The sequence below is a fragment of the Typopeltis vanoorti genome, chromosome 5 (genome assembly GCF_054136105.1).
Source record: "Typopeltis vanoorti isolate ZY-2024b chromosome 5, IOZ_Tvanoo_1.0, whole genome shotgun sequence".
In the NCBI taxonomy this organism is placed as follows: Eukaryota; Metazoa; Arthropoda; class Arachnida; order Uropygi; family Thelyphonidae; genus Typopeltis; species Typopeltis vanoorti.
The window spans coordinates 48,591,011-48,603,192 of record NC_143553.1 but is presented as its reverse complement, the minus strand read 5'-3'; the positions used below and the strand labels follow the sequence as shown (position 1 = coordinate 48,603,192).

Below are 12,182 nucleotides of genomic sequence, written 5' to 3'. Positions count from 1 at the left end.
TAAAAATGTTTTTCTTATGTAAGATGGGAAAAAAAAAAAAACAGTTGAATGTCTGCAAATATTTCATGTTTAGATCATGAAAATATTTGTTTTAAAATGATAGCCTTTAGAGGTTGATTGTCCTCTCATATGTTTTGATAGGAATTTGTACACAACCTGTATTAATAAAAGTTTGCGTGAAATAGCTTTTTTTTTTTTTTTGCTCGACGATGCGAGCAAAATTAAAAGTGGTGAGCTATGGAAATTGTTAAAATTTCCATAGCTCACCACTGAATATAAGTATGTGTAAAGATAGGCATGGGGCTTCTGTTTTTCATCTTTACATAGCAAGCTTTCTGTGACACTTGCATAAGACCTTTTTTGAAAATTTGGCATTTAGAAAAATAAATTGCATAAACTTGCATGCTTCTTACATACAGATCCTGCATATACTGAACTAAGGGTTGAGGTCATCTGTACTATTCTTCAGAATAAATATGTTTATACTGTTTCTTTTCATTGAGATTTAAATTTCCATTCTTTAAGATGAATTTCTGAATCAAATGGTAGTTTCACTTATAAATGTGTTTCAAAGTAAATTTTGAGCTATGTGATGTTATCGAAGAGTCAAAGGTAGATAACTGGGAAGAGACTTTCACATAGCCTTTAATGTCTAATTCTTGCCTTATAGTGTGCTCCATTAGCAGATATCCACTGGCTAGTGAAACCAGGGCAGGCTGGCAATTTGGGAATTGGTTGACTATATTGGCTTAAAACAAAATTATGGTATAGCATGATCAATCAGCCTGGTTTGTATACCAGTTGGGCAAGGCCCTACTGTTTTTCCTCAGGTAACCAAGGAGAACATTGAAAAGTCAGTACTGAAACAAACTCAACATCAGAAGAATTAAAGGAGTACTATGTTAACATAGTGTTATTGAGATAAAAACTAGTAAGACAGACGAATGTGTGCTAAATAATATTTAGACCATAAGCAATAAGAGAAATATAAACTTCTGGAATGGCAGGCAGTTTCAAGAGGTTTGTGTGTGATGGGGGGGGGGGGGACACATTTCAAAATGGGAAATCTGAAAATGAGACAAGTATTTGCAGTTAAGGACAGGTGAAAACTATTTAATAAAACAGAAAAGGCATCAGAGTTTAACAGATTCAGGTTTAGCATCAAAAAGGTCCATATCAGTTCAGGATAAGAGAACACAAGGCAGTCACTAATATGCTTAACAGTCTGGGCTGAATTGCCACAATCACAGTATGGAGAATTAGTTCATTTTCGTTTGTGGAGCATCTGTTTACATCTTCCACATCCTATCCTGATCCAGTTAAATGTGGACCATAAATGTCTTAGGTCTTTAACCTGGCAATTGAATCAAGAATAGTGACATGCAAGTTAGAGATCTGTTTCTGCCAGTATAGTTGCCAGGCTGACATGATATCAGAGGCTTATGCAACATTTGCACAGTAAGTTCTCAACCAGGCAGGTTGTCTAGATTTCAGTCTCTGAATAGTTATGTAGGAGATGCCTTTGTATATTGGCAAGTCACAGTTCTCCATAATTGTATTTCATAGGTTACTTAAACCCTTTTTCCTCTGATGGAAGAGGAGCAATATTAAGTGTTTGGAAGCCAGTAAGTTGATGTTAATCTTATTGTTCTAAAGATAAATCTCATGGCTTGGTTGAGATGATATCAATCAATGAGTACTGTTAGCCACACTGGGGAACATGATAATGCCAAAACTGTTGTTTGTAATGTACTAACATTTGCACTCCCACGAAGAGCCTCTTTCTGCAAGATGTTGCAAGTTTTTAATTTGCTAGCAATTTTTGGCAGGTGTTCTTTGAAAGGCAAGGATTTGTCTAGAATCATTCCACGATACTTTAGGAAACTTAACAGTATAGTTTAATTGACTGTTTTTAAATGAAAAGCAGTGATTTTATTCAGATTAGGTTGTAAGCATCACTGTTTAAAGTAAATGTCAAGCTTTGATAAGTTCTCTTTTAGTGTATTATCTTCAACTTGAAAGGAAGTTCCTTAAGCGCAACTGCAGTATCATCTGCATACATAAATTTCTGTGAGATAGTAGTCAAGATGTCTTAGAGACTGAAAAGCAATGGAGCTAGTACAGATTCTTGTGGAAGATCATTCCTGAGCTTATGGAATTTATTTTGGAGTCATTAGAATATACTTGAATTCTTCTGACAGTATATTATTTACAAGATTAGTAATCTTCAGAGAAAGGATAATGTCTAGGAATTTTGGGATAGAGCTTCTCACCAAACAATGTCATAAGCTTCTTAAAAAAAAAAAAACAGATTGTCTTAAGGCATTTATAAAAAATTTTCAGTATAGGTTGACAAAGTCGATAGCTGATCACAGCAACTTCTGTTAGTCCCAAATCTAACCTATTCTATTGGTACCTTGTGGATGATTCGAGAAATCTTATTGAAGAGCACATGTAAGCAAGATATGTATCTTTGGTTTTAAAATGGCTATTATTTTTGATCTCTTAAAGTGTTAATGTTCTTTTCTCTAAAACATCATTTGGTCCACAGTTCTTTATACCTTCACCTCCCTCCCTTGTAGGACATTTGTCACTAGGAGACAGTATAAATTTGTATTGTCATTAATATTGGTCAGATGTTTTTTTTTTGTAGGTCTAGTGCTGGAATGTGTAAAGCTGGTATTATTCAAGACTGCCTTGATCTATTTTCCGTTCCTAGCCTTGTCAAAAGAGTACAACAATGCTGAAACTCTGTGAATTCCTGTTTTCTTGGTAAACCCCACAATGATGCCACCAAACCTGTTTGATTTACTCCAGTTGGAGTTATCTTGCTTTGCAAAAGATCTCTAATCAGATAATCAAAATTCCACCTATGTTTGGCAACAAATCTGGTAAAAGGAATACAGATTCATACTTTGTAGATGATTAGACAATATTGGCTATTTTGGAAGCCATCAAGTACTTTTTTTGCTGATGGGGAAACATGCTGGTTAACTCGAAGATTTATCTTGGAATTTCTCTTTTGGAAAGCTGTTATCTCTGTGTGATTTCTTGCAACACAAGCATCAATTTGGTGTTTAATGAAAAGCAAGTGATATATGTTCCAAGAAGAAAGATAGAATTTGCAGTAAAGTTCATTTGGAACTGCTCAATTAAATGAATTTTTATTACCAGAGCAGTTCTTTATTCCTTTTTCAGAAAAATGAGAGACAGATGCATTAAGAAATTTGCAAGTATATACTAGTCAAGTTTAATCTTCAACTTTTATTGTATTCTGATGAATTTGAATGAATGAGTGGAGATAAATAGGGATAAAATAAATGCTGCAAAAGAAGTTCCCACAAAGTCAACTGACACTACAGAACTTTTAGCTGAACGCTGTGTTTTGTATATTATTTAATGTCATTCCTCAGAAATGAGTTCAATTGCAAGAATCAGTGTGAGCAATATATGTTGTTTTTTATTTTGCTCATACTGTGTAATTCCTGGAATGACATTTATTCTTTGCATGTATTAAGAAGTTAGATATATAGCATAGTGGAAATTTACCAATTTCAATTCCACAAAGAATATAAATGTCTTATCTCCTTAGATAAAGTGAGTTACTTGATATATATATATATATATAGAAATTGTATCTATTTATGTTTACAGTAAATATATTTTTTTAGATTTGAGCTTCATTCTTTGGATAAACACAACATGCTGATTTTGAAGTCAATGCACCATCATGGATATGAATTTGAAATATTCTAACCAGCTAAAAGAAATTTATGTAGATGCTATCCAACTCAGCATGACCGACTGATATAAAAATAAGGTGGGGGGATAAGGTAACTATACAGTCAACAAGTATAACATAAATGGCAGTTTATTTAGTCTTTTATAAAGTTCAGTGGCTCAAGTTAAAAATCCCAGCTTCTATCTTACACAAAAGCTCATAACAAATGTTAAAAAAAATTATAAATGTGCTAAGCTTTCCTCCTGCTGAAATGGCAGTTAAGTATTCTGCCCTTCTCTCCTCCTGGTGGTACAATGGTATTATCTTCTAAAGATAAGACAAACCTTTTGGTATCAGTCTTTATCTCTAACTCTTGTTTAGATGACTGAGACAAATATCTTCCCATTATTCCACCTCTGATCTTTTACCAGAAAGACAGAAAAATACTCAGTTTTGATATAATAAGTCCCCTGATCCAGATGGCACACCCCAAATGAACCAAATAGTTGTATTGTCTTTACAAACTGTCATACTAGTAGCATGGAAGCACACTTTTAATCCAGCCTGTTCCTGAAAAGGGAGATAAAAGTTAACTATCGCCATCAATTCAGTACTCTTGAAAATAATGGAAAAGGTCATTACCGACCAATTAATTAGTGATCACCAATGTGGATTCTGCTACTTTCACCGATAGCATTCAGAATAACAGACATTAACCCTAGCTAATATACATAAGCCATTGCAAAGTTGAGAAATTCACATGGTTGCTCTTGATATTTCCAAGTCATTTTGTTTTCTAGCATCATGGTTTTTTTATGGTATTACATTGTTGTTAGTAAATTGTTAGCTTCCTCTCTGGTCATTCATTGCATGTCATATTGGATGTTTCATCTTATTGGATTTTTCCATCAATGCTGCAGTATCCTACAGCTTTGTGCTTTCACCAACACTCTTCTGCTAATATATCACCGATCCTCTCCCACCAACATTTAGTCCTGTTCATGGCTTTGCTGATCAGAGTAATACTCAAATGACTTAAGCTTCAAGATCTTTCTATAACCAGTGCCTTAAACACTGATCTTGAAATTCTCAGGCAGGGTGAACATAATCTAGTGAATTTTAATGCTACTAAAAGATCATCCAATCTTACTTCTTAGAAGAAAATGCCAAACTGTTTCTCACATTCTGCTTGCCAACCAATTTTTATCTTTTTTTTTGGAGGTGACTTTCATATCTAGCCTCTTCAGTTTAAAAAAAAAAAAGCTTGGTATTCTTTTTTTGTTCTAAAGAATACTTTTTGCTCAACTCCAAAGACTATAAAAATTCCAAATCATCCACTAGCCTTTTGGAATACCTTGGAATATCGTTCTTACATTGGGAGTGACATACCAAACTTTGCTCTCAAAATGCTCAAGAGAGCTAGCGCTGCCTAACAGATGGACCCCCCCCTTGCTCCACTCTGGGGCATGCCAGTAGTGTCCGGCACCTATGTGCAAAACTTTAGTTGGTGCCCCTATACCACCCACCTCCAATAAAAAAATCACTTTAAAAAAATGTTTTTTTGAGTATTTCCTCCTCTTTGGCACCTGTGGGCGTGCCGGCCACATTGCACATATGGCCGGCACGCCCCTGGCTCCACTGACTAATTCCAAATGCTTTCCCATAGATATATTTCTGTATTGTATTTTTTGTAGATATTTACATGGACACTGAACTGACCACCATCGTTTCTTTACTGTCTTCTAATATAAGAAAACAGGTAGTTTGCTGGTCAACATCAAGCACAGTTCAGCTCCGGACTTATTGAACCAACTTTTTATTTCTTTATTCAAGTCTTCTATTAGTTTATGGAATGGTTTTCCCCATACATTAGATCAGAGACTGGCTGTCTGATAGGTATCAGCAAGTTGTGTATGGGGAAGCAATATTCCAGAAGAGGAAAGTCACTAGTGGTGTGCCTCAGGGCCATTGCTGTTTAACCTCTATGTTAATGATATTGGCAAAGATGTGGATATTCAGTTGTTTGCAGATGATGCAAAGTTCGGATGAACTATGAAGAGTAGAGAAGATGTTGTGGCCCTACAAGAAGACTTGAATAGATTGAGTGAATGGATACAGGAATGGGGGATGCCAGTTCAATGCTGCAAAACGTAAGGTTTTAAAATTCGAGGAAACAAATATAGGATGTAGAATTTATGCTTGGTGAGGATATATTGTTGGAGGTGGAGGAAATAAGAGACCTTGGGGGTAATAATGGTTAAAGATCTGAAATTTAGGAACACATTGCACAATTTGTGAGTACAACACAACAAATTCTGGGAATGATGCAGAGAACATTGACTTGTAGAAGGTTCAGAGGCAAGTGACAGGTAGTTTCTGGTCTCTGGAATGTCGAATATGAGGAAAGGTCGAGAAGATTCAATTTCTAGTGGATAGGAGGAAGAGGGGTGACACGATAAAGAGACCTACAAATTAGTAAGGGGTTGTTACAGGATCAATGTTGAAGAGGTTTTACAGAAAGTGGTGGGAGATCAGGGAAGAACCAGAGGTCATCCCTGGAAGCTGTATAAAGAGGGTATGAGAAGCAGATTTTTTGCATGCAAAGTTGTGAATGCCTTGCCTGAGAGGGTGGTGTCTGCAGAGAATTTGAGTATGTTTAAGGCACGTTATGATGAGCTGTGTGTATGACAAAAGGACCTCCTAGATAAGTCTTTGACTCCATGGAGTCTTAGGATAATAATAATACTGTTCTCTTCAAACCCACGAAGACATGTTGCTGACTGCTTACTTCTTAGAAGTAAGCAGTTACACAACAGCTCTTCAGACACATTAAGATTCCTTTCTGCTCTGTAACCTTGCCATCATGCACACATTGTGTTATAAGTCATAGAACTTCTTATATGTAGAGTTTTTGTTATATATATAACATTGTGGAAGCAAAATTTGGAGAAGACTTGTTAGGTTCAAGAACAGGTAAGGTATTTAAAATCTGTTCTTCCTTCATAGTGAAATATTTTGAGATTATATTTATGTTACCAGATCAAAACCTTCTAGACTCTTCAAATACTGAGTTCAAGTACAAGTATCCCTCGTTATAGGCGATCTCACTTTACGCATTTTTGCTATAACACGATTTTTAAAAGTTAATTTAAAAAATTGCAACCAGTAGCAATTTTGTATTGACTGTGTATGCACCGCTTTGACAAGGTGGCATCATGCTGCATGTCAGTCTCACAGAAGGTGTAGAACTAGTAAGCTTCATTGTTGGGGTCTTCTGCAATGCAAACATTATGGAAAAAAGAGGCAATTGTGATCAAAATACTTCCAAGATTAAAAAACAGAGAAAAGCTATAACACTGGAGGAAAAATTAGAAGTTATAAAGAGCTATGAACGTAATGAGCGCACAGTCGACTTAGCCCGAGCTACAGGTATTTCAGAATCAACTTTAAGAACAATAAGAAATCAAGTAGAGAAAATAAAAGAGAGTTGTAAAAGTGCGATGAGAATGTCGACAACTAAGTTAACACAGATAAGGGCACCAATTATGGAGAAATTGGAAAGGATGTTGGTCCAGTGGATTGAACATGAAAATCCATTATCCACCTTGATTATCCAGGCTAATGCAAAAAGTTTATATGATGATTTGAATACTATAGATCCTGATCCTAAAGTGCAATCTTTTGCCAAGTGCTGGGTGGTTTGAACGTTTCAAGGTGCGACATGGATTCCATAATCTCAAACTGATATTGTTGCTGCTGAGAACTTTCTAGTAAAATTTTTAAGTGTAATTCAGTAACATGGTTATTTGCCTTAGCAAGTGTTCAAAAAAAAAAACAACCAAATGACTGAATTTTTTAAACCCATTGACAGTGCCATCAGAATAATTGAAGAAAATGATCCTAATGAGACTAGAAGCGCCAAAGTTGCAAGAGAAATTCAGAATTCTTTGACTTGATAGAGAGGAAGAATGCTGCCCATCAACTGAGTCTCGACTGTTTCATTAAAAAAGTTGAAGATCATCCTAGGGACTTCAAGAGAGTGATGATCCAGACTCACCAGTCCATTCATTATCTGATTGAAAACTGTCAGAAGTATGTAGTGTTTAGTGTTTATGACACTGTATTAATTAAATTCACTCATCCAGCCACTCATTCATTAAAATTTGTGTTTTTTTATAAGTCTAAATAATTCATTCATTAAAATTTCTTTTGCTCACAGGTGTAAAGTTTTCATTTTTTTTTATCCTTCTGAAAAAAACCCCTATCCCACCCATGCTAAATTCAACTCACTTTACGCGATTATATTTCATAGAACCAATTAATCACGTAAAGCGAGGGACACATTCACAATACAACTTTCCTGAGATGGAACTGTTGCATTATTGAAAAGACGTCTTGCTTTTCTGACTGAAAGTCTGTCTGACAAGAAGGAAAGACTAGTGAAACCACTCCATAGAACTTTTTAGTTCTCTCAGAATCCAAATTGCTCATCATGGATGAGACTAATCAAAAGCACCAGTAAAAGGCAAACATACATGCTTTTGGTAGAGGTCATATCTTATGTAGTGCATTACAAGGCAACCGTGACGTTGAGCTTGTGTTCATAAGCTTTCTGGTCAATTTTGATACTCTTTACATTTGAAAATATTGTCTATAAAAGAAATGGATTTTTATTATCTCTTGATTCAGTAGTATATGTATTATGTCAAATGGAAACCTTTTATACATCTACACCTCTAACCTCCCATGATTTCTATGTTTGTAATGGTGGCATCTACAATTTCCTTGTGTTCGACAGGTTATGAGTGCTTTGTCAGTGAATGAGTTTAAGGAGAGGTATGATAGGTATTAGAACAATGGACTTCCTGCAGTGAGGTTTCTGACTCCATAGAAATACCTGTATAATAATAACAATAATTACAAGAACTTGCTTTCTCTTGATAACCAACAAAAGTTAAAACTGTTGAAATGAATTTAAAAAAAAAAAAGTTTACAATTTTTATTATCAAACCAAAAGGAAAAGATTTTTCCACTTTTGACACTCTTGGAGTAGTACTCTATGTACATTTTTATTTACACACATTCAAAATAGACACAATTTCTTCAAGTAAAATATTTTAGGTCAGGTTATTCCTAAAGGTGTGTTGCTTAAGCTTTATGGAAAGTTATTTAAGACTATATTTACAGTATTTTTATAACAATAAAGACTGTCATTTCTTTCTTTGAGTACCAAAAATTATGCATATTATATATACAAAATAGAGTAAGCTGTCACATGAAATCAGTTAAAATAAAAGGAGATTCTCATTATTTGTTATAAAGAGCTCTTTTCTAAAAGAACATCTATTTTTTCCAGAAGACTGTCTATATGATCTTCTAATAATTTTTCAGCTGGCTTTGTAGCTTCTTTTGATATTACATTCCATTTTTTCAATATCCTTTCATGTCTAACAAAGATAAGATAATATGTTTTCATACCAAAAATAAACTTTACTGAATTTAAAAATCATAAGAATATGCTTATACAGAAATGATATATGCAGGAATTTCCTTTCTACTATTGCAAAGAGATATGGTATAGTTAAAATGGTTTGATTAAGCTTAGAATATATTAAAAACTGTATATAACAAACAAAAAATAGCACTCTTCATTCACATTCAGTAAAAAAAAAATTATATGAGCAATAAACTTAGTAATTTTTTAACCACTATTTTTATGCATTAGTTAAAATTCTCGTTATTTAATGAAGACACTAGCATTTAACATCTGAGTATCCTTGACATCACTATTTTGCTTTTCATTGGTATCATTATATGTTTGTTCTGTTAACAGCAGTCCTGTTCAGAAACATTTTATATCTGTGATAGTTTCATCGAAACAGGTAGCAAAAAATTACAGAAGTTGTTCAAAATGTATTGGGGAATTAAGATAATACAGTGTTTTGCACCTCATGTTGGAGATTTAATGGAGCATTGACAGCACCAGGAAAGAATTAAAAACTAATTTTAATGCTTCCAATATCACTGTCACATGCCAATATCCTCTCCCAGTCGTTGCCTCCAAAAAGTAATGTAATCTTCTGGTCAACTCACTGCTCTCAGAAAGATAAAAGTATTGTCATCACCAGAGTGGAAAAAGGGTAATGCCATGGAACATAATTGAAAAATGGATATTCTCCGAGACTGCACTGTTTACATCCCACAAAATTGCAAGTTAAAAAACTTACTTAAAAAAAAGTATCTTCCTCGACTGCCAAACATTAAAAAAAAAAAAAAAAACTCAAACCCTTTGGTTCTTGTCCCTCCCAGATATATGGTTTACCTAAAATCCACAAACCTAATTTCCCAATAGTGGATGCCACTAATGCTCCATGCTAAAAGTTGTCAAAATAGCTGGCAAACTCTCTCACTCCCCCTCACTGGCCTTACCACATCCTATTTTAAAACTTTGATTGAAAATCTAACTCAAAATAATACAGCTATATTAGTAAGCTTTGATATTACCTCACTGTTTATCAATATTCCCTTAAATGACACTTAACACTTAAAAAACGTTTTTCCTTCTGTTATCTTAGATCTCTTTTCCTTTGCCATCAATTCTGGTAATTTTTCTTGGAAGAACAAAATTTACAAACAAATAGAGGGAACTGCTATCGGTTTCCCCCTCTTGCTAAGTTTTACATGGACAATTTTGAAAAATGAGCAATAGGCTCAGTCCCTCTCAAACCTATCTGACTAAGATACATAGATGATATGTTGTTCTCTATTTGGTCTCATGGCACAGACACATTAGACTCCTCCTTCAGTCACCTGAATAGGCTACATCTAAGAATCCAGTTTACAATGGAAAAGGAAAATAACAATAGTTTAACCACCTTAGTAACATACCTTCCAAATGGTAACCTCTCCTTCACTGTATATAGAAAACCTACTAACACAGGCAGATATATTCAAACTTTCCCACTAGCACCCCTCTCAACAATATGGTATCATTAAAACTATAATCTTTGCTCCAGTGGAATCTTTCTTTCAACTAAACTCAACCATATACACAATACCTTCGTATTCAATGACTACAGTGATTACAGAATTAAAATAATTATTCAATCAAGTCCTATCCCATTCCTTGGCCATCAGAAATGCCATCACCATATCAGAAAAAATAGGCAGGTCTTTAAAAAAGTACAACCTCTATACAGCTTTTAAGCCCCACCGGAAGCTTGCTACTCTTATCTGTTCTACCAAAGATCAGCTCCCTCTACTCTCTGTGGTTGGAATATATAAAGTACCCTGTTCCTGCAAGCTGGCTTACTTCGGCAGACAGGTAGATCAGCTACTGTCATTTAGATGAACACAAATTGTACATTTGCAATCACGACTATGGTCTATCTGGCCTTGCAGACCACACATAGGATACAACTCACAGGATATTTTGGAAGAAACCCACCATGCTCCACCATAGTAAATTCAAAAAGGAAAGACTGTTTTTGGAATCTGCAGCGGCACTCAGAAATCAACCTAATTTAAACAAATACAGGTGCATAAAACTTCCCAAAATTTGGAAAACAATAATTGTCAGAGGTCCCAATTTCATCCTAATTGGACTTGCATGCAAAAATTATGCTCCAGAACTAATATAATACAATTGTTGAGATACTATCAGGAGCAGAATTTTTTTTGTTTTTGGTATCTACATTAAGATTTCTGGGGATGTCCTTTTTGTCAAAATGCACATGATATTGACAGGTGATCTGCCTTGATTTTCTATTAAGGTGTTGAAAAATGATGCTAGGAGGCCAGCTTTATTTTAGATATGGACAGTTGGTACCTTATGTGAGATGGAAGCACAGTGAGCAGAAGATAGCTGTTTTGTATTGCTACGTACATTACTAGATAAAGCATGAGGTTGAAGCTTATCACAGGCCATCTAAGGTATGCTGAATTTTTTCTTGAACTGCATTTCTGTTATTGAACCACGGTCTGAAAAGTGGATGAAATTGACAATGAATGTCATGTCAGCAAAAATGATTTCTGTAACTCACTCAGAACAGGTGTTGGATCAGAATAGTAGAAGCAGAGGGCTTCAATTAGTAAGAAAAAAGTTTACTTGCTAAGTATTAAGTATTGGTTTACTTTATAACATACACTATCTACCAATAATTATCCAGACACTTTAGCAATTTACAATTGATACCAGGAGGCAAACCCTAATATCAGATATGTCCACCTTTGGCTTTGATCACCTCCTGCATCCATTGAGGGAGGCTTTCCACCAATGTATATCAGACATCAGGTGGAATTTGTCTCCATTCCTCCATCAAAGCAGCACTGAGTTCAGCAACAGATCGAGAACATGCTGCTCCAATTTGTCCCACAAGTTTTCAATGGGGTAAGGACAGGACTCTGTACAGGCCAGGGCAGTCATTTAATACCCATCTCTTCATAATGGCTACAGCTTTGT

General features: G+C 34.9%; 1 protein-coding gene across 2 annotated transcripts in view; it reads right to left on the bottom strand.

Moving 5' to 3' along the window:
- Positions 1-8,705: 8,705 nt before the first annotated feature.
- The window catches only part of LOC150106375 (erythroid differentiation-related factor 1), a 381,623-nt gene continuing 378,146 nt past the window's right edge, over positions 8,706-12,182 (bottom strand). For both annotated transcript variants that reach the window (XM_090393103.1, XM_090393102.1), the window contains one exon: positions 8,706-9,168. In XM_090393103.1, coding sequence (XP_090249229.1) covers positions 9,036-9,168 — 133 coding nt within the window. In that variant the 3' untranslated portion in view covers positions 8,706-9,035. The remainder of the gene's footprint in view (positions 9,169-12,182) is intronic.